The sequence below is a fragment of the Crotalus tigris genome, unplaced genomic scaffold, assembly GCF_016545835.1.
Source record: "Crotalus tigris isolate CLP2741 ecotype Arizona unplaced genomic scaffold, ASM1654583v1 scf7180000017764.6130737, whole genome shotgun sequence".
NCBI lineage: Eukaryota > Metazoa > Chordata > Lepidosauria > Squamata > Viperidae > Crotalus > Crotalus tigris.
This window is the reverse complement of record NW_024096618.1, coordinates 3,847,308-3,874,760: the sequence shown is the minus strand read 5'-3', so window position 1 is coordinate 3,874,760 and position 27,453 is coordinate 3,847,308. Positions and strand designations below refer to the sequence as shown.

Sequence of the window (27,453 nt, the reverse complement as noted above, 5' to 3'; positions counted from 1 at the left end):
AATAATAACAAAAAGAACAATTACATAGATAAAAACAGCTTGAAAACCATGCTGAGTCTGGAGGATTAAAGACCTGTTGGAACAAAAAGAGGCATTTGGCAGACAAAGCTCAAGTTTTGGTGTGACCTTTTCCTGAATGCTAGCCATCTCCATCTCCATCACTTTCAGAATAATAAAGAATAAAGGGATTTGTCTCCAGAAACAAAGATATAGAGACAATACAGAGAGCATTGTACATGGCAGGATATTATTTAGTTCACGGGTTTTCAAATTTTTTTGAGTTATGAAAGCTGTTAAATGGGGGTTGGGGAAAATCTCAGGATTCTTGATCAGGAGCAAAGTTCTAGTGATAGAAAATGGACTTTGTTTGAGTGAAATTTTTCTCCCTCCTATTCTAATGACTCCATGGAACATTTGAAAAACCCTGCTTTGGATAACCAGGAACCAAGCCATATAAAGCTAAATAGGCAAAATTCTGCCAATTCATCTGTACTAGAATAGAAATTTAGCAACTTCCCAGAAATGAATGTGCACTAACATCTTTGCAGATATACATCCCATATCACACAGTCCCATGTCACAATAATATTGCGACTAAATGGATGAAATCAGGTACATTAGCCTAAACTGGGCAAAAATAATTGTAGGCTATATCTCTTAAAAGAGCTTCCACAGTCAAATATAAATTTAGAATTTACTTCCCGCCTGGAAACCACTTTTTCAAGGAGACTGTTACATATTGACTACAATTGAAGGAATGTAAATACAGGACATTAGTGGGCATATAAAATCACACTTAGAAAAGCATTTGTTGCCACTTGAATTCCACTTACAATTAATGACAACAATAACATTAGCTATAGACTGGCATAAACAAGGTTAACAGCAACAACAAACAAATCATGGCAACTATAAGTACCTATCCATACAAATGCATGTTGTACATTTCTAAGGTGTCTTTGTGCTGTAGCAATTGTTCTTCCTCAAACATTAGCAAAGGAATGAAAACAAATCATATGCAAAATGTAAATATTTAGGATAAATAGAGAAAGTGAAAACAGCTGTAAACGGACAAAAGGTATATGAATTTCTGTGGGGTTTCTTCAGGCTGGAATCTAACAAGAATGTCAGATAAAGTGTTGGGGGAACAATGAAAACATTTTTTCTTCACAGAAAATAGCAGAAGTCCTACCCCTGCACTGAATGTCATGGCTTCCTTTACTTTTACATTGAAATGTCTTTTAAAGATTGGATCTGATAAAGAACAAGGTGCCAGATTAGTTATGCAGACTAGTACAACCAGCCCAGTGACTATTTGCTGCTTCTCTGAGGTAATAGCAAAACAAATATCTACAGGAAAAGTACACAAGGACCTGTCAAAATGAGCAGATTGGGTTTATCATGAGTGACTAGCTGGACAAAAGTTTCCACTAAAGAAGAATAAGAAAAGAAAAAAATGGTTAAGATCAACGATGTGTATAATAAACCTCTCTGTATTTCCACAGGATTCAAATGCAAACATTTACTTCAGTTTGACACACACACCTGCATGGTTCATACAGAAAGGTGTTCAACGGAGAAAGGAACACAAACATTCCCTTTCCTTAAAGATGGTGAGTATACTTCTGTGTTGTCTTTGTGAGCATTTCAAGAGGAACACCCACTATTCTTTTTCCCTCAGAAGCATTTTGCATCTGAATAGAAGTGAAAGTACCTTCAAAAGAGGAAACCCTAATATTCCTTAATATAGTTTTTTCCTTAATGCTACCTCACAAAAACATGTTTCTTTCCCCCAAATCTGTTATAATGCCTGAATGCCTGTTTGCAGCTGTAATTATTCAAATACAACATGAGCCCATAGAAGCTTTCATTATTGAGAGCTTTAGCAATTGTTAGATTTGTGCAGTCTAAAATATGTTCTATTTTCATATAAATAATCTCTTGATTACCACTGAGTTAGATTTTTTTCTTATTTTATTTCCAAACTTATAATACAAACTTCAACAGAAGAAAAGGGAAAAAACAAAGCAAAAACTAAACAAGACAAAAAATGGAGTTGGATTTTTAATCTATATTTGCATGTAAATTAAAAGTAAATATGTACAGTATGCTCCACATTTTCTCAATGAGCAATTAAGGGGAAAAAACACTCCTAAGTCACCTTAAGTAATAGATTGCAGTAATTGCTGATATATGAATATGAACAATAGTATCTATGTTTAAAAGAGCAATTAAATGGAGCTGAAGCAAACATTGCAATGTGCATGGGAATATCCTCTGCCTCCATGATGGCTGAAAAAGTTACTAGTAGAGTCAAATAAAGACACACTCAATTTCAGCTCAGTTGTTGGCAACTTCATGGACAGATCCATGTTGTTTTCTTGATAACAGCAGAACAGTATTTTGCCAGTGCTTCATACCATACCAATATCTCCAAAAATTTCTCTGATCTGACTTGGCTTTGCTTCTTGAAATAAGCCATGGTCAGTTACATGCTTCCACTTTGATGTTATATAACAGTGGTGGTGAACCTATGGCACAAGTGCCAGAGGCGGCACTCAGAGCCCTCTCTGTGGGCACGCGCGCCGTCGCCCCAGTCTTAGGCCTTCAGTTGGGTTTTATAAAAACTTTTTGCTTTAGGCCCCTGCCGCTGTGTGCAAAAAAAAGAAAAAAGAAAAAAGGTTCAATCAGTCAATTTCAACTTCTTGCAGAAAAAAAGGATCTTGCAAAGTTGGAATTGATTGATTGAACTTTTTAGTCCCACCCAGTCTGCCGTTACCACCACAACCATGCCTACCCAATTGGCCACACCCAGCCAATGGGCCACACCCACCCGGCACTTGATGATGCATAAGTGGGTTTTGGGTTGCAGTTTGGGCACTCGGTCTCTAAAAGGTTCGCCATCACTGTTATATAAACTCTGGAGTATAGTTATTATTACTAAATTTATCTTCTGATCAGAACATTTATTTCATTCCAGATGTAGGTATGTTTCTTTCTAACATATTATTTCATAAATGGGATTTTCCATAAAACAAACATATATTCAATGGACTTATATATTCAGTGGACTCTAAATGCTCATATATAATTTAACTTGTTAAAGATCCAACACAATTTAGAAAAATGAGTGTAGGAATATTCAATTGCTCTATTGTTTTTTGCCATAAATTTTTGCAAATAGCATCTGGCTACTAAGGTTTTAAACAAGACGTTCTTGCAGGATTAGTGCTCTACTTTAGTATTTCTCCTTCTCTAGATAAGAAGGCTTTTGTAGGTTGCAGACATAACAAACAGTTGATACTATCTAGACAGAAATCTTCTCCAGCTACTATATATTTTATCTTGATTTGCAATTAAACTTAGTAAATGGAAAAGTATTGCTTTGGGCAAAAAGCTTTAAATCTAAATTTAAATGTTGCATTTAAGGACTTGAACTTTGAACTTTTCAATGTGCTATGATCCAGAAAATAATGCTACAAAAAGAACCTTTTAAAATATATTCAGAATATAGTCATATTTACTATTGGGCTTTATCATAAATTCACAGCTTCACAGCTTCTGGAGGCAGATTGTTCCACTGATTAATTGTTCTAACTGTCAGGAAATTTCTCCTTAGTTCTAGGTTGCTTCTCTCTTTGGCTAGTTTCCATCCATTGCTTCTTGTCTTGCCTTCATGTGCTTTGGAGAATAGCTTGATTCCATCTTCTTTGTGGCAACCCCTGAGATATTGGAACACTGCTATCATCCCCCCCTCCTTCTCTTCATTAAACTAGACATATCCAATTCCAGCAACCATTCCTTATATGTTTTAGCCTCCAGTCCCCTAATCATTTTTGTTGCTCTTCTCTGTACTCTTTCTAGAGTCTCAGCATCTTTTTTACATCGGGTGACCAAAACTGGATGCAGTATTCCAAGTGTGGCCTTACCAAGGCATTGTAAAGTGGTATTAACACTTCACGTGATCTTGATTCTATCTCTCTATTAATGCAGCCTAGCACTGTGTTGGCTTTTTTGGCAGCTGCAGCACACTGCTGGCTCATATTTAAGTGCTTGTCCACTAGGACTCCAAGATCCTTCTCATAGTAACTACTATTGAGCAAGGTACCACTCCTATATTATACCTGTGCATTTGGTTTTTCTTGCCTAAAGGTCCCTTCCAACTTTATTATTGTTGTTGTTGTTATAAAAGTTTATATAAAATGGCAGAATTCTTTTTACTGACATACTTTCAGCTTCCTACAGTAAAAATAAACTGAAAACTACTTTCCTAAATCAGGTATTTTCTTTTCTTTCTTTCTTTCTTTCTTTCTTTCTTTCTTTCTTTCTTTCTTTCTTTCTTTCTTTCTTTCTATCTATCTATCTATCTATCTATCTATCATCCCCCCCCTCTCTTTCTCTCTCCCCTTCTCCCTTTCTTCTCTTCCAAGCTAAACCTACCTGTAATGGGGAGACTCTAACAAAGGGAGAACAATTGATTTAAGATTTTATTTACAAAACAAGAATTTTTAAATAATTTTGTCAAGCAAAAATTTCAGTATTAACAGGCTTTAAATTATCTTTTGGGATAATATATTTATCATGCAGCTGAATGCATTTTTACTTGGAAGTGAATCTAAGGTTTATTCCTAGGTCAGTGTCCACAGAATTGCAATCTGAGCCCTTAAACAGAACAGAGTTTGTCCTGAATCCACATGCACAAAATTAGGCTGCTATCTATGATTTCACATAGACTAAAATAGATTACATTTTGTCACACATTCTATTTTCAAGGTAGAGTGAATAATTTAAGGTTCACACTCCTGGTTCATGTATGTGCATGCATGTCAAAATGCAAGCCCTGTCTGTTTTCCAAGCACATGAGTTTTCAATTGACTCCTAAAGAAAACTGGGAGTTTCCATACTTTACAAAATTGAGCACTTGTAACTCAATAGTGTAAAAGCAGAGAGTAACAATACTATAACAATGAATAGCAAATCTGTAACTTTAATACATCTTGGACAACAGGAATATTGAGACTGGGTACATTTCAGATTCAGTGTTGAAATATATGAGGCACTCACATAGCACTTGGCATAAGCATCTTTTCCTGTGATATTATAATTGCCCATAAGCATAAGCATAAGCATCTTTTCCTGTGATATTATAATTGCCCATCACAACCCCAAGTATTTATATCTTTAGTTTAAGAAGTTGCAGATAGGTGCCTGGTGAGTTTTCATACACATTCCAAAACATTTTTTAACCTTGGAATCCCAAATATGGCACTGTTCTAGCACACATATGCATGAATTAAATAGCCATAATTTAGTATTATAGGATCAGTTAAACTTTAATTTTTTAAAAAAATAACAAAGAATCATCAGTGATTACACTTAATATTAGGGTCCATTAAGACGTGATTGCTAACAACATGGATCTTGAAAACAAAAGCATTTGAAATGAAATTTTATTTTCTCCAAGGATATGTATAGGGCGGTGGCCTTAGGATAGAAATTGCATGCTGAATATCATGATATAATGTCATGAATATGCTTTCAAAATATAGAGAAAAGTTTTATTCAGTAAAGAGCTCCAGTCATTGCAGGCATCTTACCTGCAGAAAATGTTAGCTGGATCTGTTCTTCAATGATCTCAAGAGCAATAAAATCATGTTTCTCATTAAAACGTCCATTATAGAGAAGCAAAGCATTCGTTTCCCTTGTTGCAAACCTATGTAAGAAAAGAACAACAAAATGTCACACAGAGACCTTGTCCAGTCAAACAAATTAAATTTTGCTAGACATGTTACCAATGTGGATATTTGTGTTTGTATGTTTTTGATTCAGTGTTGATACCTGGTGACTGCCTGGACTAATCTCTGCTCCCTTCTTGGCAACATCTTCAGTGGTGGTTTGCCCTAACCTCCTTCTGAGGGCCGAGAGAATGACCGGTGCAAAGTCACCAGCTGACTTTGTGCCTAAGGCAGAGCTAGAACTCACAGTTTCTAGCCTGGTGCCTTAACCACTACACCAAACTGTCACTGTATCTCTAATATGGGGATAGGAGAGAAAGAGACAGAGAGAGACGCAGAGAGAGCGAGAGAGAGAGAGAGAGGGGGAGATATAAAGCAGATCATTTCCTCTTCTTTTTTTTTAATATACTTCTACCAAAAGGTATGATGTTATTGTAGATAATGTGTTTGAAGAACAGAAGAGGAGGACCTTTCCTCCTCATATTACCTCACTTGGGGATCTTCTTACCAGTGGCATCAACATTTCAGTTTCCAAGAATCTAGCAAAAAGAATGTCAATTTGCACTTGTGTCAGAAGCACCGAGGGATTTCTAGATTGAAATGATTAACCAGTGAATTCACATCTGCCCAGGGGACGCCCAACTTGTATTTATATGAATTAAAATAAGACTATAGAAAGTAGCCTTACACCAGGTCTAGGTATCTAGACCTGTATATTCTTGCTTTGACAGCAGGCATGTTTTCATGAAGGTATCAAGATTTAAACAAAGACTTTCTACAGTGAAAGCATGTTCTGTATCCTTGAACTAGGGTTCACCATTTTGTAAACTAAACGCTTCTCTGGTCCATGATGATGCGTCCACCTTTAAAAAAAATGTTTCCATGAGTGGACACCCATCTTGAATCTTTAATTATTCGTCGCACTACAATGTCATAGAGAATTATCTGAGCAATGGAATCTTGGGATCCCACTTTTGAGAAATAGGCAGGTTCCCTATGCATATGCTTTCCTAGCACTATCATTTAAGAGTGCATTACTTTCAACATATTCTAAAGAGCTTGATGTCCAGCAGATACTGAAAGAATAAAAGCTTCCTTTTTTATCACAACATGAGCAGCCTCAAGAATGTTGCACTCCTGAAGATGAGCTAAAAACAAATTTAAAGATAAATAAAATAGTGCTCAGTGTTATCTCTGGTTCTTACTTCAAGAAAATAAGCTTGGATTTCCAACTGAAATTACATAGTCTGAAATTGCATGGGAACCTCTTTTTAGTAATGATGTAGACCTAAAATTTGGTCACACGGAGAAAGCCTTTATTAGGTAGATGTTGCAAAAACAATGAATTGTAAGGTGCTTATATTGTGTTTTGAAATCAGTACAACGACTGCAAAGTTTTCATGCAATACTGGAAGGACCGATACTTACATGAGAGATACAGTGAAATGGAAGCGCTGCCTTAATCCCTTGAAGGTGACAAATGACTCTGGAGGGAAACTTCTTGTCGTCATCTCACAATAAGGTCTCTCATATTCACCAGGGGGGCATTCACATTTGAAGCCTCCGATGAGCAGATTAACACATGTCCCCCCGTTCTTGCAGACTCCGGGTGCACAGCGTCCTGAGCGAGCATTCACTTCACAATATTCTCCTGAAAGTAGAAATAGCAGTGCCCACCAGTTATGAGAAAACAATTCTGAACCTCCAAAACAGCTAATGATTCAAAATCAAATTAACACATAATATAATATAATGGATGAACTAAAAATGACTTTATCAGTGGAACTGGGCTAAATGTTTATGTCTAATTCCATAAAAGAAAGTTGGCAATCCTGGCCTTATAGATCAGCTGTTAAAAGCTATGTCACTATTCTTCAGTCAGCCTTTTCTCTGTGCTAGATGTCACTATGTCATGTTCTTCAAAATAATTCATTTTTTAAGAAAGCAATTGACATGGTTGTAGAAAAAATACTTCCTATGGCAATAAAAAGCAAAAAAGCAACAGGTAAATTATATTTAATTAACCTCCTCCACCCCAAACAGTCAACAGTTTATAAAACTATCATTAAAACCCTTTAATTCACAAAAGAGTTTCTACACACGTTTCAAGAACAGCCTCATATATGCTATCTAATCAGAGCTAAAGTTACTGGTATCTAGTCATTGTAGTAAGTCTCTCAAGCTTGTTTTTGCACAATCTTCTGAATCAATGAAAACAGCTAAAACAAAATTCAAGAGCTAAGTAAAGAGTGGTTATATTTAAAGTGAAAGTGCTTGTCTACTGAGAAAAGGCAGGCTTCTGTTTGAAGAAATGTCTTCCAGGCCTTATAAAAGGCAACTGACAACAAACAACAGAAAATGGACAGGACCACACACATCACACACATGCACACACAAATAAGGGTGCAAATAATGACCGGCAAAAAGTGAAAAGCATATAAAAATACATATGATTTGAGAAGTGAATATGTAATTCATCTGAATTTAACAAACACAGCATTATACTGTTTTGTAATTATTATTACAGCTATCATCACCACTATTTGCTTTATATCTCACCATTCCAGTGGTGTACTATCCAATCACGATAATTTAAAGTCAAAATGAATACCAAACTTAAAGCATAACTGTTAAATTACAATAAAAATTGAAATCAAAATAAAATTGCAAAATTACAATCAAAATCAAAATTACTAATACCATGTATCACTGAAACAATGACATGTTAACTACTATAAATAATTATAAAATCATAAGATTAGTCCAATAGTCCTCATTCAGCAACGGCTTGGACAGCAATTGCTTGCAGTGATAACAGCGATGAAAAAATAACTTTGTGACTAATGCCCAAGTTTACAATCTTACAATTCTGGGAGTTGAAGTCCACGAATCATAAAAGAGCCAAGGTTGCCTACCCCTGACCTAGGAAGAAGGCAATGGCAAATCACTTCTGAAATTTTGCCAAGAAAACTGCAGGGATTTGTCCAGGCAGTGCCAGGAGCCACTACTGACTCAAAGCCACAAAAATAAATAAATAAATGAAATGAAAATCTATAAGGTGTAAGTAAACGATAAAAACGACAATAAATGCCGTCACATTTGATGCAGATTTTAGTTACCTAAAAGCCTTAGCCACTCAGTGAAAGGCCATACTTTCTCAAATAAAAATTGTTAATAAACATTTGTGTGAGTTTGCAAAATTTCACCAGTCAAAAATACATCTTGTAATTTAGCAACATAGTACAAATTTACCCAACTATTCTTTCTTAACTTGAACAGTGATCAATCTGCACATTGGTATATGAATCCAAGGAAGGTACTATTTATTTTTTTAATGAATGAAAAGGGGGTTAATAAATTAAACAAGAAGCAGACTTTATTTTGCTGAGAATGTGTTTACACAATAATTATCCTTAAGCTTTACCTCCTGGACTCAGCTGAAGCTCCAATTTACTGAGCTATCTTGAGAGCTTTTGCTTATTCTTTGCAAACAATATAAATAGGATGAAGTGGTTGGTTGAACACTAAATTGACTGGAGACATACACTGAACTGTGAAAAGCCTAAGAGACTCAATAACATGTGGATTCCTTGATGGTGTGGGTTAGACTTGTTAGCTCATGATAACAATTTCATGGTGATCTCTGAATCCACAAGCATGTAAGTTGGCTACAATTCTCCAAAGTCCATATAAAGATCTAAGATCTTGAATTAAATGCTTATACTATGATGAATCCATGAATGAATCATCTCATATGGTATTGTATGTACTAAAGAATACCACAGGGGAATATTAACTGATTTCAGCAATACAATTAAGTCTTGTGGTTTCAGCTTCACAGTTCCTTAAGATCCCACCAAATTCTTGGTTCTACAGTAATACTATAAGAATTTGATTGTTGTTCCAGTACTGAAACTGGGCAGGCAAATTTGGATCTTACTAGGAAGAAAACTAAAATACACAAATAAACTATAAGTAAAGCTAAAATAAATTTATCAAAGGTGTCTTCAATGAACTAACCCTAAACCACGTATACTAGAAGGCCTTATTTTCTCAATAATCAAATAAGATGGTATGGCTTGCAAATGACTCCTTTGGAAAGAATGTGTCACCTTGATGGTATGCCACTGGTGCAGGGGAGACTCGGGAATTGTACATAGATAAGCTAGTGAAAGCGTTTAGGATATTAAAGATTACCCTTTCCAAATACTGAAATATGAGCCAAGTTTGTAGAAGGGACATTTATCTTGCCTCAAACAAGAGGCAGAATTGGAAAATGTGCTCTGTGTGTGTGTGTGTGTCTCTCTCTCTGTCTCTGTCTCTCTCAGCAAAACAGTAGAATAATGAATATGTGAATATCAGCAATAGAACAGTCAGTCAAAGATGACAGAAATTTGATAGTTCACATAAACTCCTTTAATTAAAGCAAATGCTTGACTCAGAATTTTTAGAAATCAGTTAAATTTACATTTCAATTCAGTAACCTCCGCTTAGCTCACCATTTTTATAATAGCCCAAGGTTTAAAGGGGATTGGTAGCCTTAATGGCTGGTTCAGATATCACAATAAACTACTGTTAATAATTTCTTAGTTTCTTTCTTTCCCAGTGCGGTTGTGAGGAATGGATTCTTTTGTTTACTTTTGACTGATCCTGACATGACAGTTAATCTCCAACCTGTAATTAATCTTTATAGTTTATTTGAAAAAAGCTCACTTCAAGCCATGGACTCTGGAGTTATTTTCTTTTGAAACAGATCACAGTTAAGTTCAACCATATTTATGATTAATACAGAAAGTTCCTGGTAAATACTAGTTAATTAAAATGAAAACAAACCTTTCTAAACTCTTGTAGTCAAGCTTCTCTTAATAACCAAATTTTCCCTGTTTTCTTTTCCTCCACATTTCCCTATAAAAGCCATGATTTTCTTTTTTGTCATTTATGCTAGAAAAAAATTTAAAGAAGGGAAAGAGCATTCTTAGGATTAGGAGATTTTAGGATACATATACTCATGAAAGAATCTTTTCCATTCTGCAAAAATGGCAAATACATTCTCAAAATTACTGTCTAATTATAAACAGATTGTTCAGGATTCTTAATCTATGAACAACAAAATCATTATAAGATGTGTTATTTCCTTATTTGTGGATTCTTGTTTCATATGTGTAAGTATATAAGTTCAGGGTTATTAATTCTTCTGATTAAAGTCTAAAGACATGAATAGAGCATAAAATGAATCTGAATTGTGAGGAAGAGGGGCTAACAGTTTACCCAGAAGCTATAATAGAAAATCCAAGCCTCACTAAACTTACTATAACTCAATTATTTGCACACACCCTTCCGTACCTCTCAGAAGTAGAAAATGAGTGTGCTTCTAAACCAGGAATGCAGTATGTTGATACATGTTGTTTAGCCTTTGGCAGCTTACAGTCATGTTCATCTCCTAATAACCGATGCAAATAAATACCTATTGTTTCCAGTTGTGAACAATGTACAAATGAAAGACTGTAGCTTATTCTCAACTCAGAATACAAATAAACTTGGTGTGCTTTCAAGAAAAGAAAACAAATATAATTTTAGAGACTATATAGTATATCTGAAGTGGTTCTCTGTTAATATAGTATAGTCTTCATATAGTTTTCTAAGTTAGAGTAACTCAACACTTCGCATGATTTAGTAGTCAAAACTACTGGACACGGATTGCGCAAACACATCGCCTGTCACTTTCTCTAAATCCAGTCAATATCCCAGAGCCACTGTTATAAATAAAAAATTCAGGCAACCCCTCCATGTAAGTTATCTTGAGCTCCTAAATAAAAAGTAGGACATAAATGCAAGAAATCAAGAAATAAATAATATGTTATTTACTAAGGGATAATTTCCTCTGATCTCTATAGAATGCCTCTGGGTAAATATGCTCGGTCACTGAACAATTATAAAAAATAATTTCCAAGGATAACTAAATATTTATCCTGAAGTGAGCTGGTACAGTAGTTCTACTCCTAGTAATTTATCACCCTATCAAAAGAAACAAAATAAAAAGAGAAGCAAAGATAAATAAAATTAGTGACAGGAGAAAGATCTGGCACTGTTCAAGACAGTAAAAAAACACCAGCGGTTACCCTTCCTCTTGAGCAGTGCCTCATTCAAACCTCCCTTGGTTTCCTCGTCTGAAAGCAGAGAAATTATTCTGTACTCCAATCGAAACATTTCCCTAAAAGTGTACTTCAAAATGCAGGGTTTTTTCCTCTAAAATTATTGGAAAATTACCTTGATCTACAAAGGGAACCTAGTGGGAGACGGTTAATTTTTATTCCTTCTTGCAAAGTTTATTCTGAAAAGTGGGAAGTGGAAACTCCCAATCCTTTCAAGGTCACGGTTAAAAGAAGAATATGCAGGCAAGAATAAGCAGCTATGAGAATCTAGCTTCTGGGTAGCTTTAAACAATAAAAAGAACCCAGAGTTTATACTTCATCTAGAGGTGAAGATGAGCCGAGGTGGCGCAGCAGTTAGAGTGCAGTACTACAGGCCACTTTAGCTGACTGTGTTCAGCAGGTCAGCGGTTCAAATCTCACCGGCTCAAGGTTGACTCAGCCTTCCATCCTTCCGGGGTAGGTCAAATGAGGACCCAGATTGTTGGGGGCAATGTAAATATATATATACATTGCTTACTGGTGTACACCGCTTAGAGAGTGCTTGCACTTAAAGCGGTATATAAGTCTCATAAATAAATAAATAAATAAATAAATAAATAAAATCATCCTTATTTAAATTATGCTAATATAGTTTACAACCTTCTGAATTTCCCAAAATGCATTTGATATAAAACAGGAAACAAGTCAAACTACAGATATGGCTGTGTATAAAATAGCCATTTTTAGTATAGTTAAACCACTTCATAAGCCTTCTACATGCAGTTTTTAATATATTGCTACAGATGTAAGACTATTATTTACGGAGCAACAAATGCCCCAAATATGCAGAATTGTTTGATGCACCAGAGTGTCAATAAATAGTTTTATTTGCGAGCAATTAGTCACAAGAAACTTCTTGACTTGAAGGCAGCATGAGAATAGTGCCTTCTCAGACTTTTTCTAGAATAGCCTGGAAGTTTACTGTAAATAATATTAACAATTACTACTCAGCAAAGAAGTCTGATACTTCCTAGAGTCCTAGATTTTAAATTCAGCTCCCAAGACTACACAATACTGTTACCAGGAGACTCATGCAACTCAACAAAACTTCCTTGGGAAGTCTAAGAGCATATCTCACTGTCAGGTAGCCCCATCTGGATGTAGGTCACCACTCCTTTCTGGAAGGTGAATGTGGATGACATTGCTTTTTACCCCATCTTCAGCCCATTGCAAATGCGATCTATTCCCATGTGTTCCTGCTTCAAGTTGAAAGCAATGAATTCCAATTTGTACAGGAACTTCTGTCTGATTTATCTCAATGAATTCCTGTGCTTTGATTGGTTGCTATACAGCAGGGGTGTCAAACTGTCGGCCTGCGCCCACCCCATTGGCGGCAATGGCAAAACTGTCGCGTGACATCACAAGTCTGATGTGTCTGCTATACAGAGACAGGCATGTCCCTTCATTAGGTCAGTGATTGCCACTCTGTAATCTCTGCTTCTGATAGCAAATTTACTTATTTACTAGATTTTTTTATACCACCTTTATTACTTTATAAGTAACTCAAGTGGGCAAACATATGTAATATTCCTTCCTATTTTCCCCACAACAACTCTGTGAGATAGATTGGGCTGAGAGAGAGAGCTTCTTAATTTTCAGAAGTAACAAAAACAAAAATTAGACAGGATAGATCAGGGCTTTTCAACCAGTGGTATGGGTATCACCTGTGGTACATTGGCACCTGGCAGGTGGTACGCGAACATCCTAGAAAAGTGGTAGCGGGGGAGGGGAATAAGTTGAACCGGTGGCAGCGCCTGAGCGAGAGATGGCTGGAGCTGCAGGACTGTCAGGGCTCAGCGGAAGCACCAGGATCAATGCTGCTTTCCAGCTGATCGGCACTTCTTCGGGGCTGTCAGGGCTCAGTGGAAGCGCCAGGATCAGTGCCATGCTCCAGCTGGAGCTCGGCACTGATCCTGATGCTTCTGCCGAGCCCAGAAGAAGCGCCGATCAGCTGGAATGTTGTAGCATCTCCAGGGTCTTGTGATTTACATTCAGATGCTTGGCAACTGATTCATATTTATGACGGTCACAGTGTCCCACGGTCATGTGAAGTGACCAAAACCTGCTGCAACCACCCAGCAGTCGGAGGGAATAAAAACCAACCCCCCACCCCACTCCCGCTGTCAATCCTCAACAGAAATGCTCACAACAATGAAAATCTTGGACAGGAGGAAGAACGCCACCGGGCGCTGTCTTGCTCGGCTGTGGCTTGGGGGGCACTTTTTTCAGTGCCATTGTAACTTCAAACAGTCACTAAGTGAACTGTTGTAAGTCGAGGACTACCTGTATTTTGTCACTTTTTTCCTTTTTTTTTTTTTTGGTCATCAAGTTTTTGACACCTTGTTAGGCGACTGGTGGTACTCGGATGTTGCCATATCCTAAAAGAGGTACAATGGGTGAAAAGGTTGAAAAGCACTGGGATAGATGATAGAAAGAAGAGTCATGATATACTTTTAATCAGAGAGCTTAAAATATAATTGTATTTATAGCTGCTGTGGAGATAGGAAGCCATTTGTATCTTTCTTTATATCATTTTTCCTTTCTTTTTTCTACTTCTTTTCTTTCTGCATTTTTTCTCCCTTTCCCTCTCCTTTTTGATACTAATTTAGTTTGTATTAGTTCTTATTATTGTTAAAACTTTCAATTAAAATTATTTTAAACAAGAAAGCAAAAGTAGCACTGAACGATGCCAGTTAAAACAGAATTTTTCAATAAATGACACTGTATCTCCTATAATACAGGTAGTCTTCAATTTATGATGAGCAAAAGTGTTGTTAAGTGAGGTTTGCCCCATTTTATCTTTCTTGCCACTGTTGTTAAGTGAATCGCTGCAGTTGGTAAGTTAGTAACATGGTTGGTAAGTGAATCTGACTTCATCTGAATTTTGATCACATGATCATGGGGATGCAGCAAATGTTGTAACTGTGAAAAACAGTCACAAATCACATTTTTCAGTGCCATTGTAACCTTGAACAGTCACTAAATGAACTATTGTAAGTTACCTATTTAACTGTTCTCCAGAATTCTAATTATCTTGATAGTCACCTCCAAGTAGTGTATTTTTCTGCTCAAATGCTGAAAGTTTCAACATACTGTACACATGCTACTTTAAACAACTCTTGTCTTACATAACAATTCTCTTCATCGTATAAAAAGAACACTCACGACCTGCACTTCATAAAGGCATGCTTTAAGGAATGCATCAAGAAAAACGAGACTGGAGGAGGAATGGCTCTACGGTGATTGAAAACTTCTCTTTATTTGTTCATTTTTTTAGAGCTATCTCAACGTAAGGCAAACAGGCTTGTACCAACAGCTGACCTCTAATAAGACAAGTTACTTTTAGAAGACTGAAAAATTTTTAATTGTAAAGAAATCTAACTTGCTGAATTACTATTTGCTACTCACACAAATGGGAAAGTGTAATTTGATAAAAGCAGTTATGCAGCACAGATTACTGCTAACTTATTAACTCCTAGTTTAACTATTTAATAAGAGCATTATTCATTTTCTTTAGAGCCTGCCTTTTTTTCTTTTTTGTGTAAATATTACATGTAGGTTTTTTTGCCAATGAGAAACAGATGAGTATAATGGTACAAGCAACCATTATGTTATAATGCTTTCCCCATTCAAACTGGTGTTGAATCACTGATGATAACCAAAGTAGATGATCATCCCTATAGGATTGGTACCATAGTGCTGTTATATTCTTCTTGTTGTGCATTTATGGAATGCAGTATTTTATAATAAAATGTACTTTGGAGTCATGTACAGTAGCTCATTTAAAAGGCAACTTGAAAAGACTGAAATAAACAAACAAATTGGGCTTCACAGTGATCCTTTAGTTCAGGGGTGTGTCAAACTGCTGGCCCATGGGCCGGATGCGTCAGGGCAAAACCACGTCCACCCCATTGCCAGCAATGGAAAAAAAGTCGCACTATGTCGCGACAAGTCATGTGACGTTGCGAATTTGACACCCCTGCTTTAATTAATAAGATTACTTTAGCAATGTTCTTGTTTTGAATGAGAGGAATCACCACTTTTCTTCTTATACCTGGAATCCTTTGCGTTCTGAAAATATAATCCTTGGTTCGTGTTTACCCCCATAGTCTTGATTTTCCTATCTGTATTCATAATGTGTTATAGAAAGCCATTTTTTTCTCTCCAGGAACATAATCATAAAAGCTTGATTATGTTCTCAATAGCAATGACTTTTTCCTGCCCACGATGGTAGCACATTGCCGAGCTGAAACACTAAAATCCATCTGTGGATGAAGATCGGAAAATATGGTGACATTAGGTATATCACTTTCACACGCAAAGCTTCCTTAATTCTAGCACTTTAAACGGCTTTTGTAACATAGAAATCCTGTCAAACCACTTGAAAACTAATTTAAAAAAGAGCAAACAAGAATACTGAATCTCTGGACTAGATTTCAAGAAACAATCCAAGTCTTTGATCTCTGAAAATATTTCTGCAGGCAAAAAAAAAAACCCCAGATGCAAGGCTGGGAGTGGGAGAGTGCAGAAGATATTGGGATGATGGCATGGCACCTGAGGCTCTTTGAATAGGTCAACGGATGGTGCCCTCCAAAGACTGTAGTAGACAAATATAACCAGTGAGACAGCTCAGAATTCAGCAGCTAAGACGAAAGGAAAAATATGTTTTTTTTAATAGCAGCATTCCATAATATGTGTGTGTGTGTGTGTGTGTACATATGTGTGTGCACACAGACACATAGATGCACTCACTTAATATCTTAGCAGAATGAGTAATGGGGAAACCATTTACAGTACTTTAACAGAAACAACAGTAGTTAAATACTTATTAAGCTGTTGGAGGGAAAACAAGGTGTCCTATAAAATTATTACATATTAAACACTAAATATTAATTTACCAGTTAGTGTAACACTCTGGCTTCCAGATAACAATGTTTTATTTTACTAAATAGAAATAGGTTTACTCTTTTATTTAAAACCTGTCGCTTCTGCAGAGATGAAGGCAGTGCATGTTCTTTTCTAGTATATTCTCACAACAATTCTAAGATTATAGAGAGTTCACCCACTGAGTAAAAAGAAATAAAAATCTAGTTGTCTTCTACAGCAGTGTTCAACAACCATCTTCCCCAACCTCCTTTCTTCAACACGATGAATTCAGCTCCTATTGTCTGCCAGACAAAATGGCTGTGAGATCATGGGAGTTGACTGAAGAGAAGGACGAGGGGGGACATGATAGCAGTGTTCCAATATCTCAGGGGCTGCCACAAAGAAGAGGGTGTCAAGCTATTTTCCAAAGCGTCTGAAGGCAGGACAAGAAGCAATGGGTGGAAACTAAGCAAGAAGAAAAGCAAACTAGAACTAAGGAGAAACTTCCTGACAGTTAGAACAATTAACCAGTGGAACAACCTGCCTCCAGAAGCGGTGAATGCTCCAACACTGGAGGTTTTTAAGAAGAGACTGGACAGCCATTTGTCCGAAATGATATAGGGTTTCCTGCCTGAGCAGGGGGTTGGACTAGATGACCTCCAAGGTCATTATTATTATTATTATCGATCATCGCACAGTCAGCCAGATGTTCAGACTGGATTTGGCATTTTGTCTACCTATCGAGTCCTTACCCAGGACCTGGGATAGGCAGATGTGGATATTTGATGGTATTACAGATATCGTCGCAGGATGGAAGCAGTTCCTAATAAGGCTGCCAAAATAGCTGAGAAGGACACTGAACCTATCCTAGCCATAGCTGAGCATCCTACTGGTCTAGCAGAAGGGGTTCAACCTATCAGCCTAGTTGAGATACATCAACCAGCCTACAGACGCCATGCATTCACATCTGATGGAGAAATGGCACATCATCCACAGACGCCATGAACGAAGCTGGGAGAGATTATACAAACTCTACCATGAACAGAAGGAGGAACTCTCCCCGGAACGGGCACACGCAGTGGAAGGAGATAAGGAAGACGCCTACGTGCAATGGATGGACTCTGAACGGCAACTCAAGGACATTCAAGAACAATTAAGAGACTCAAGAATCGATAGCAAGACGCACAACCTCAAGGCACTAAACAAGGAACGCAAGAAGTTTCTAGAGAGCTCACAGGGTTCCCCACAGCCCAAGCCTCGCCAGAAAAGCAGACTGGTTGACAGAGCCGAGTCCAAATTCTCCCGCTAGTCACATACACCATCCCAACGGCCGCATGCGGCTCCATCCCACGTGTCTGGAACAGCCTCATCTTTCCGCCACATATCCAAGACACATTCCAGCATGTCCCAAGAACCGCATATCACAGGCGCCTCCCACCTTTCGAAGGCATCTTCCCGTCATAGCCAAACCTCCCGAATCTCACAAATCGAACAAATGATCATAGATGCTAAAGATGCTGAAGCTGTCTTTCGCATGGCACAAGAGGAGAGGCAGAGAAGGAAGGAGTTGGCAGCCATAGAACTTGAGGAAGCTGAAATAGAGGCCAAGCTACAAGCCGAAGCAGCCCAAATGGAAGCCAAACGAAAGGCTATAGCAGCCAAAATGAAGGCAATTATTATTATTATTATTATTATTATTATTATGAAAGCACTTCTTCAGGCAAGGCATGCATTATATTGTATGTCACATGTTATTATTATGCAATCAAATTAATCAATAACTTTTTTTCTTCCTTCCAAATGTTGACAGGTCTTTCCACCATGAAAACAATTGCAACAATACTAAAAATGCTATGCTTGCAATGAGTAATTGAAATACACATGTTCCACAATTTTTTGACCTCTCTTTCCTCAACCCATTTGCTTTACTTAACAAAGAATATGGTAAAAAATACAGGTAGTCCTTGACTTACAACAGTTCATTTAGTGACTACAACAGCACTGGGAAAAGTGACTTATGACCATTTTTCAGACTTAAGACTGTTGCAGCATTCCCAAAGTCATCTGATCAAAATTCAGAAACTTGATAACTGACTCAGATTTATGATGGCTGCAGTATCCCAGCACCATGTGATGACCTTTTGCAACCTTCTATCAAGCAACGTCAACAAGTAACCATTACTACCTTAACAACTGCAATGATTCACTTAACAACTGTGGAAAGAAAGATTGTAAAATGGGGCAAAACTCACTTAACAACTTAGCAATGGAAATGTTGGGCTCATAAGTTGAGAACTACCTGTAAAAGGGGGGGTGGGGAGAGAAGAGAAATAGTGGATGAACTTTTCACATTTTTCAAGGATCAGGCACACACTTTAGCTCAAAAGTTCAGCTTCTAAAAATTGCAAGTATGGTCCAGAAGCCTTCAAATACTATTATCAAGTAATTTTTAATCTGACGAAAGAAATATTAAACACATATGCATATTAAGTCCATTTAATTAATTTAAATCAAATTTAAATCCTCAATGAGTAGGTGACAGTCATGGCTTGGGGGCAGGGAGTGATGTCTTTGCACAGATTCATTTTGGATGCCAATCACACCATTTCTTATACCAGGACGCCTTACTTATGGTTATTCATGCCATAGTTTCTTCCTACCAGATTACTGCTAGGCACTTAACATAGGGCTTCCTTTGTAGCAACTACAACTGGTCCAGAATCTAGCAGCCTGCACAATCTGGGAACTTGTAGGTTTACCCATGTTACACCTCTCTTACGCAAACTTCCAGTTTCCTTCCAAGTGCAATTCAATGTGCTGATTATCGCCTTTAAAGACCTACATGGCATGGGATCATTATTTGTGGGACCACCTCTTCCTTGAGAGTATCTTCCCATCCTACAGTTTGGATAGGGTAGGCACATTTCCAGTCCCTTCCCCGAAACTTTGCCCTTTAGGAAGACCTTGGAAGCATGTCTTATCTGTGACTGCCACAATTTATGAAATATCTTTCCCCCAGTGATCCAGCAGGCCCTGTCCTTTTGCCTCGCAAAAGGCCATCAAGATCTGGCTTTTTACCAAGGCACTGAGGTAGTAGAGGGAGGATGTTTTGGGTTGCTTGTTGTAAGGTGACCAACCGTCCTCCTTTAGGGAGGACAGTCCTCCTTTTGTAAGTTCTGTCCTCCCTTGAAAAGTGTCCTCCTACATGTCCTCCTTTTCGATATTTGAAGACTAATCTGCAGGGCTTTTTTTTCTCATAGAACGCTCAGAACAGCCTTCTAGCACCTTTTTTTTGATGGGTTTTTTTTTGAACTTTTGCATGAGCTGTGCTACTCCCCCTATTGGCTTTCAAAAGCCAATAGGAATTGCTGCTGAGCGCACCAAAACACCTGGCTGGCAAACTTTGCTCATGCAAGTTTTCTGTATTATTGTTGCAATGAATAAAATGTTTCTTTTATTTACGATATTTTTTCTTCAATCTATTTGTGTCCTCCTTTTCATTGTAAAAAAGTTGGTCACCTTATTGTTGGGACATTGTAAGGGGACGACTGAGGCATTTCGATTGTGTTTTACAGATTTACGTTTTTATGTGTTTTATAGTTTGGATTTTATTGTTGCTGCGAGCCAATAGAGTTGTGTTTTAAGATGGGTGTCATACAAATCTTTTAAACAAAGAAATTGTTAGGAGAATTAAATAAAGTAGGTTTTTTGTCTCAGCTCTAAGTGTACTTTTTTTTTTAACATATTGCCCCCAGCACATGTTTCAAAGAATGTGTGCTATCTTTGACCGAGAAAAATGTTTTAATGTGTCAGGTTTCCAATTCCAAATTGAAATCAGAAAAATTTCAGCCAGTGATCATGATTTCAAATGTTTCATGGGTATACTAGAGCAAAGCATATGCAGTATTTTCATGGAACACATTGAGCCAAAACTAAAAAAATTTAGGCCTTGCTTTCTACTTAAAAGAGACAGAAAAAAAATCCTTCTGGAAATTTTCCTTTGTTTTCTCTTAGTATGTAGATAGATGGTGCCTGGTGACCTGAAAAAAAATATTATTCCAGATCTGTTTTAAACCTACAAATATTATGTGTCCTTATCACTCACCTCCTTGCATCACAGGAAGTGCAGTTGCTCCAGATAATTATAATTAGTGGGTATTTCCATTTCAGAAATAGCTTGTAAAAGCTCTGTGTACCTTACTCCTTGAAACAGAAGAATCCTGAAGACTGAAAAACTTTCATCATGTCTAAATTACATCCAACAATGGAAAGCTTCAGAGCATTAGCGAAAATGGAAACAAGGGAGAAAAGAAGCCTTTTTATTGGGACGTACTTGTGTTCTAGAGGAAATCAAGATGTTCAGGGATTAAAGTATATTTTCTTTATAATCGGCATATATCATAGCAAAGAGCCGGACATTTTTATGCTATTTTAAAAATATTTTTACTTTTTGTTTATCTGTGAAGTACGTTTCTTAAAAGGATAAAGTGAAATTTTAGACCTTCCAAAAATGCTGCATTCTTTTGTGTATTACCATTTCAGCACGGATAACTCAATCTTTTAAGTCTATAGCGACATAAACAAAAAAAGAATAGGAAGGACCTGGTATGTAATATCATTACATATTTCTTACATTCCCAGTGTTTGGCCTTTGCAGAACATATATAAATGTTACAGGAATATACTAGATTTGGCCAAATCTCAGATTAAGCTGATGATTGCGGATAGGTAGTCTTTGATTTACCACCACAATTGGGCCCAAACTTTCTGCTGCTAAGTGAAACATTTGTTAAGTGAGTTTTGCCCCACTTTACGACCTTTCTTGCCATAGTTTTTACATGAATCACAGTAGTTGTTAGTTAGTAACATGGTTGTTATAAGTCTGCCTTCCCCATTGACTTTATTTGTCAGAAAGTTGCAAAAGGGGATCACATGACCCCGGGACACTGCAACTGTTATTAATATGAGTCTGTTGCCAAGCTTCCGAATGTTGATCACGTGACCATGAGGATGTTGCAACATTCGTAAGTGTGAAAAATGGTCATAAATCACTTTTTTTCAGGGCTGTTGTAACTTCAAACGGTCACTAAATAAACTGTTGTAAGTCAAGGACTACCTGTATTGCTATTTTATTTATCCACATGGGTAATATATTATATTCTTTAGGCGCAACTCTAATATAGAATTTTTAAGAATTAATTCTCACAATGTCATGGCAACAGGAGCAAATGGAAAAGATCAGCAGGTAAATCTCTCTTTATTTCTGTCCCAAAACCCATAATCAACGCCACCACATTTTTGGGAAGCATGTTATTATTCCTTATGGTCAACCCTTTCTTTTGCACTTTTTTTTCCCAGTCTATATGCTATTTCTGCAAAATTGCCCTTTATCACTGCAAATTTCATCACATTCTTCCCCAAACCAGCTAAGTAGTAGTCACTATTTAAAACTCTAGATTTTATAGGAATGCAGCTCAAAATCAATGTACTAGTTCATACAAAAATGTGATATATGTTAGATGCTTATTAAGGCATAATGTTCCTGAAACAAATGACAGCACTTTGTGTTTTTCTCTTCCTAGACTATGGAATTCTGTTTTTCAGATTCTTAATCCTGATTTAAGTATTGAATCACAGTGAACTATTTCTGGAGTGATGCCCATCAGATTGGTCTGTTTCCAAAGATTGTGCTTCCTTGGTGAATCACTCATCCCACATCCACATGTAAGTTCGCATGGTCCATGGCCAGATTTTTCTATCTGCAGGGATCATCTGAAAAGCAATTTCCAAGGCCACAGCCTTTTTATTACACAATGTGCCCTATTTACTGTTTTGGCACTATCCTTCAAATATCATGTTATCTTTTCCAGCTTCAAATAACTCATATTTAAAAACAAGCTCTCGATCTCTCAGTAAAGATAAAGCACCTACAAAGGCAGATGTTAGCAAGTATAGAAATCCCAAAGAGAGACAACAAGACAAATGAAAGACTGAAATGGCAATTATGGACTGGCAAAGCCACATATTTACAGTTCCCTCCACGATAGCAGTTAAGGGGAGGTGCACAATCTGTGCTGTTTCCTTGACTGTTGTAGGTAACATGCCTTAATCAGCTTTGTCCAAGGAAATAATGTAAGTTGGATCCAGCAGATGATGTTCCTGCCCCTTCAACATTAATACCAACAATGACTTAAGACTACACTCAATAGCAGAAAATGTCAATCTATTTTTTTGTTCAGAGAGACCATTCAGTAGAAAAGTACAGGTAGATCTCAGTTTGCAACTGTGAGGGGTGCTGCTATGCAGTCATCCAAAAGCTCAAAGGTAGGGAAGAGAGATAAGTGGGTGGGAGGAGTTCAAGAGGAGTAGTTCTTTACCTTATAGATACTTGGGGCTGGGAGTGATCAGATGGAAGCAACATGCGTTCTATGAAAGTTATATTTTCTGACTATGGCCTTTCCTATAATTGTATTTATATAAAAAAAAGTTCAAATTTGTCTAATGGTTACTTATAACCTTATGATTAATTGAGAAAGCAAAAGAGTGCCCTTTCCTAAATTCCTCAATATTTAAGGCACCAAGAAACAACTTACCAGTGTAGTCTTCATAACATTCACAAGTATAGCCTCCTTCTCGACTTCGACAAAGGCCATTGTTTCCACATGGATTAGAATAGCAGAGGTCAATCTCTGTTTCACAATAGTCACCAGTAAACCCAGGGGGACAGCGACACCTCAGACCATTGATAGGGTGTATGGGTCGGAAAAGTACAGTATTTGAGCTAATAAATGGTGCCGAGCTGTCAAATTTCAGTACAGATACACATTTCATGTAGTTTTCACAAGGTTCCCGCAGACAAATGTTATCATCAAAAGGCAATACTCGTTGAGTAGATATCAGCGTGAGCAGAGTCCGGTTGAGGTAGATCTGCTCCTGAAGGTCTTCAGAGGGGAAGAATTTGTTTCGAATGCCACCGGGAAGTAGGGCAGAAAACGTCACATTCAGAATATTGGAGCTAACATCTGTGTCATTTTGAATGTTGAAGACAAAAATGCCCTCCTTGGTTGTTGACAGTACAGTAGCCACACCTTCCACAAAGAGAGCCAGCAGAGGGGAGAGAAACTTCTCTTGGGACATGTTTTCCAGTCGTACTGTGATGCTATTCGTAAGCATGTCATCAGTGATGATTGTAACCCTTAAGGTGCAAAATGCTGTAACACTGTGAATACCATCTATAGGGTAAAAGAGAGAAGAATCAGAGAAGATCCCAAAACCAATTTCATGCATTTTCCCCTAAACACTGTATAATACACGATTGTTAAATCAGGCAATGTACAATGTACGATCAGGTAATGTAAACAGCGTGCTAACTAACTTAAAAAATCATTAGGCTACTCCACACTGAAACGAGCACGTAAATTTAAACCATATACTGCAATTTATCTATTTTTTATTGCATATAAAAATATTTCAAATGTAAAAGAGGAAAAAAACTATAAACACCAATCTCATAACTTTCATATGCAGGTAGTCCTCGATTGAGCCCAAAATTTATGTTGCTAAATGGAACATTTGTTAAGTGAATTTGTCCCATTTTACGGCTTTTCTTTCCACAGTTGTTAAGTGAATCATTGCATTTCTTAAGATAGTAACATGGTTATTAAGTGAATCTGGACTCCCCATTGACTTTGCTTGTCAGAAGGTTGCAAAAGCTGATCACATGACTCTGGGACACTGCAACCGTCATAAATGTGAGTCAGTTGCCAACCATCTGAATTTTGATCATGTGACCATGGGGATGCTGCAAAGATCGTAAGTGGGGAAAAAGGGCATAAAACAGTTATCACTTTTTTCAGTGCCCTTGTAACTCTGAACGGTCACTAAATGAACTGTTGCAAGTACCTGTATTCATATTAAATTTGTGGGTTTGTTTACAGTATGCAAAAATGAGAAACAGATAGTCCAAATTTACAAGTAAAGCCTCAACAATAAAAAGTAGTTGAAATATATAGAAAGACAGAACACTATTCAGGCCATTGTATAACTTGACAGAAAAGAAGATCCCTGTAACCTTGAGGCATCTATTTTTTGCTTTCATGAATGCCTGAAATGTTCTTTCCCATTAACCTGCTTATTTCCAAAACATTCTTTGGACAAGAATGTAAGTCATTTATAAAACCCAAAGAATTTTCTAAAGTGGTATGAAATCACACTTAACCAAAAAAAACCCACTCTAGCACAGGACTACAGTATGTAAACCTAAATGTCCTGGTAATTCTTTTTGAAAACAAATAGAAAGAGGCTTAGCATTGTCTTGAGTTCAAAACAGGGGCTTTATTTGGCTTGGTGGTCCACAATTATGCTTTCCCTACTTGATCACCAATTTCCTACCTGTACCGCCAGCTCACTATATTTAACAACTGTTCCTTGCTTCAGTGTCAATTTTTTCTCCAAGAACATCTGTATGCAGTGGTTAAGGGGTGGCAACATTCAACCAGCAATTTGGACCTCAGGATTTATAAAAATGGATGAAGGGGCTTTCGGGAACATAGTCAAATGGGATCCAAGCAGAAGCAACAACAGTTCAACTAAAGAGGTACAATGGGAAGCTATCTCAACTGCAACTGCCTTCTGTGTGCTTTTTTGGCTGCTACCTAAAATTGAAAGCTGATTCTTTTCCAAGCACAAGTCTCAAAGCTTTGTTCAGTAAGATTTATTGAGATGAATGGAATGGGGATACAAATTCCAGGATTGAATTATTATTAATTTTAGAATTAATATATCCCCACGTATGTTATATGCATATGACACAATTCTTTCTAAGTGCCTTCCTATAACAGGTCTCCTGGAGAGAGTTGCTGCTAGCTGTTAACAAAGAAGTCTTCTGAGTTTCTGAATTTCTGAACACTTAAAGGTAACCCATTCATCCTACGGTACTTGTTTTTAATGTATGGGCGCAATGATATGAGGCTGAAAGGGATATTTATGAAATTTGGTGCTGGAACAGGATTTGGAAGTTGGAATCGATGGGTGGATATTTCAGGTGATCTCAGGTGAGTTACAAATTAACTGAATGATGTGGATGCTACAATATAAATTAGAATGCACTGATCTATGTTCTCTTTTTTAGTGGCACAAATCTTCTTTCTCAAAGAGGCGTATGAAAAATGAGGAAGCTCTCCTTCCTAGGGGGGGGGGTGTCAAACTTTTTGAACCTGAAACAGACATTTTGAATGTTCTGTTCCTAAAATTTGGAGTTTAGTTCTGAGTTCAGTTCTGTTTTTCCCTGTACTATGAAAGATTTGTTCTTTTTTAAAAATAACAACAACAACACGGAATTAATAAGTAGAGCAGGCAACATTTCTATTCTGGTATCATCATCTAGACTAGAGCTTTAGATAAGAGTAGCCACATACAGCACAGAACAAGAAGGTTACAATGTAAGTTATGATGGTATCCCTCCCAACCACAATTAGTAGGAGGCTTAATTTCAAGAAACTACAAGAAAGACTCCAGATGTTTCAGAGAAGTGTTAAGCAATAACATAATTACTGCTAATTAATGGGGATTCTAAACAGGATCAAGAGGTACTGAAGGTACTCATTGCTTCAAAATCCCTCCAAATTGACACTAAGCAGGGCTGCACAAACTGTGATCACCTTCTTCATCTCTTTTTGCAAATGTTTTTCTAAGAGTTTCTTTCCTATTGATTCTTCAAGGCAACATCCTGTGTCATATTTAAGAAACTAAGGAATCTTTACTATTTTTACCATTCCAGACAGAGTACTTCTTTTGACAGGAGAGTTGAAAGAATTAAATTCTAGAACTGGAAACTTTCCCCTCAAAAATCAAGAAGTAATGAATGTAGTCATTTCTTGTCAAACATACAAATATATAAACAGGGAAGTGAAAAATAGAAAGTAAATCAGAAGTTCATGTTTAAAAACAAGGATTACTTTAATTCTTCGTTGCTTTATCTCTACATTACTAATCCAAGAGGTTTCTGGGAATTTCATACCTACAGGTTTTATCCAATGTTTCAATGGACATACTTTATTTTTAAATTGTTCAGTGATTTTGTTTTTGCATCATCTCTGGGTATTCTTAATTGTTTTAGATTCCATAATGGAACGTGAAATATAAATAAATCAAATACATTGAATAAATAAGCCATCTTGTTTTTAATCATAACTATCGCTTTTCTTATTACATTTCCAGCAAGCAAAAGCAGAAGAGAATAATAGAAATTTGGCAAATCTGCAAAATAATTGATCCACTGCTATGGGGAAATGCATAACACCTTAGAAACCATATAGTATGCAAATTATCTACAAACCTGAGTCATAGAATGCATGTAATTGCTAAATGGTGGAATGAAACTCACAACTGGAATGTACTGCTGGAGGGATATAAATTGAAACAGACCTAACAACAGAGAAAGTGGAGGTGCATTATATGTAAAAAAAAAAATCAGTACACCTCTACACAAATGCATAAAACCAAGGATGAAAGCCTGCTTGAATGCATAGGGATTAATATAAGAGGAAAAAAGAATGACATTGCCAATTTTGCAGATGACACCAAGCTGGCAGGAATAGTCAATACTCCAGAAGATAGGCTCAAGATCCAGAAAAATCTTGACAGACTTTCCAATATTTGAG

The 27,453-nt window shown here is 37.0% G+C and overlaps 1 protein-coding gene and 1 long non-coding RNA gene across 6 annotated transcripts in view; one reads left to right on the top strand and one right to left on the bottom strand.

Annotated features, from left to right (window-relative positions):
* The window catches only part of CELSR1 (cadherin EGF LAG seven-pass G-type receptor 1), a 159,026-nt gene that overhangs the window by 76,143 nt on the left and 55,430 nt on the right, over window positions 1-27,453 (bottom strand). For all 3 annotated transcript variants that reach the window (XM_039341273.1, XM_039341275.1, XM_039341274.1), the window contains exons 2-4: window positions 23,386-24,024; window positions 7,164-7,386; window positions 5,598-5,713 (exon numbers count right to left, since the gene is read on the bottom strand). In XM_039341273.1, coding sequence (XP_039197207.1) covers window positions 5,598-5,713; window positions 7,164-7,386; window positions 23,386-24,024 — 978 coding nt within the window. The remainder of the gene's footprint in view (window positions 1-5,597; window positions 5,714-7,163; window positions 7,387-23,385; window positions 24,025-27,453) is intronic.
* On the top strand, window positions 1,164-27,453 carry LOC120307054. Of its 3 annotated transcripts, none has more exons than XR_005556439.1 (3): window positions 1,164-1,613; window positions 22,397-22,516; window positions 25,229-27,453. It is a non-coding gene; the product is annotated as an uncharacterized LOC120307054 (long non-coding RNA). The 3 variants fall into 3 exon arrangements; XR_005556438.1 differs by having other exon boundaries at window positions 22,375-22,516; XR_005556440.1 differs by lacking the exon at window positions 1,164-1,613 and having other exon boundaries at window positions 21,865-22,516; window positions 25,229-25,706; window positions 27,011-27,453.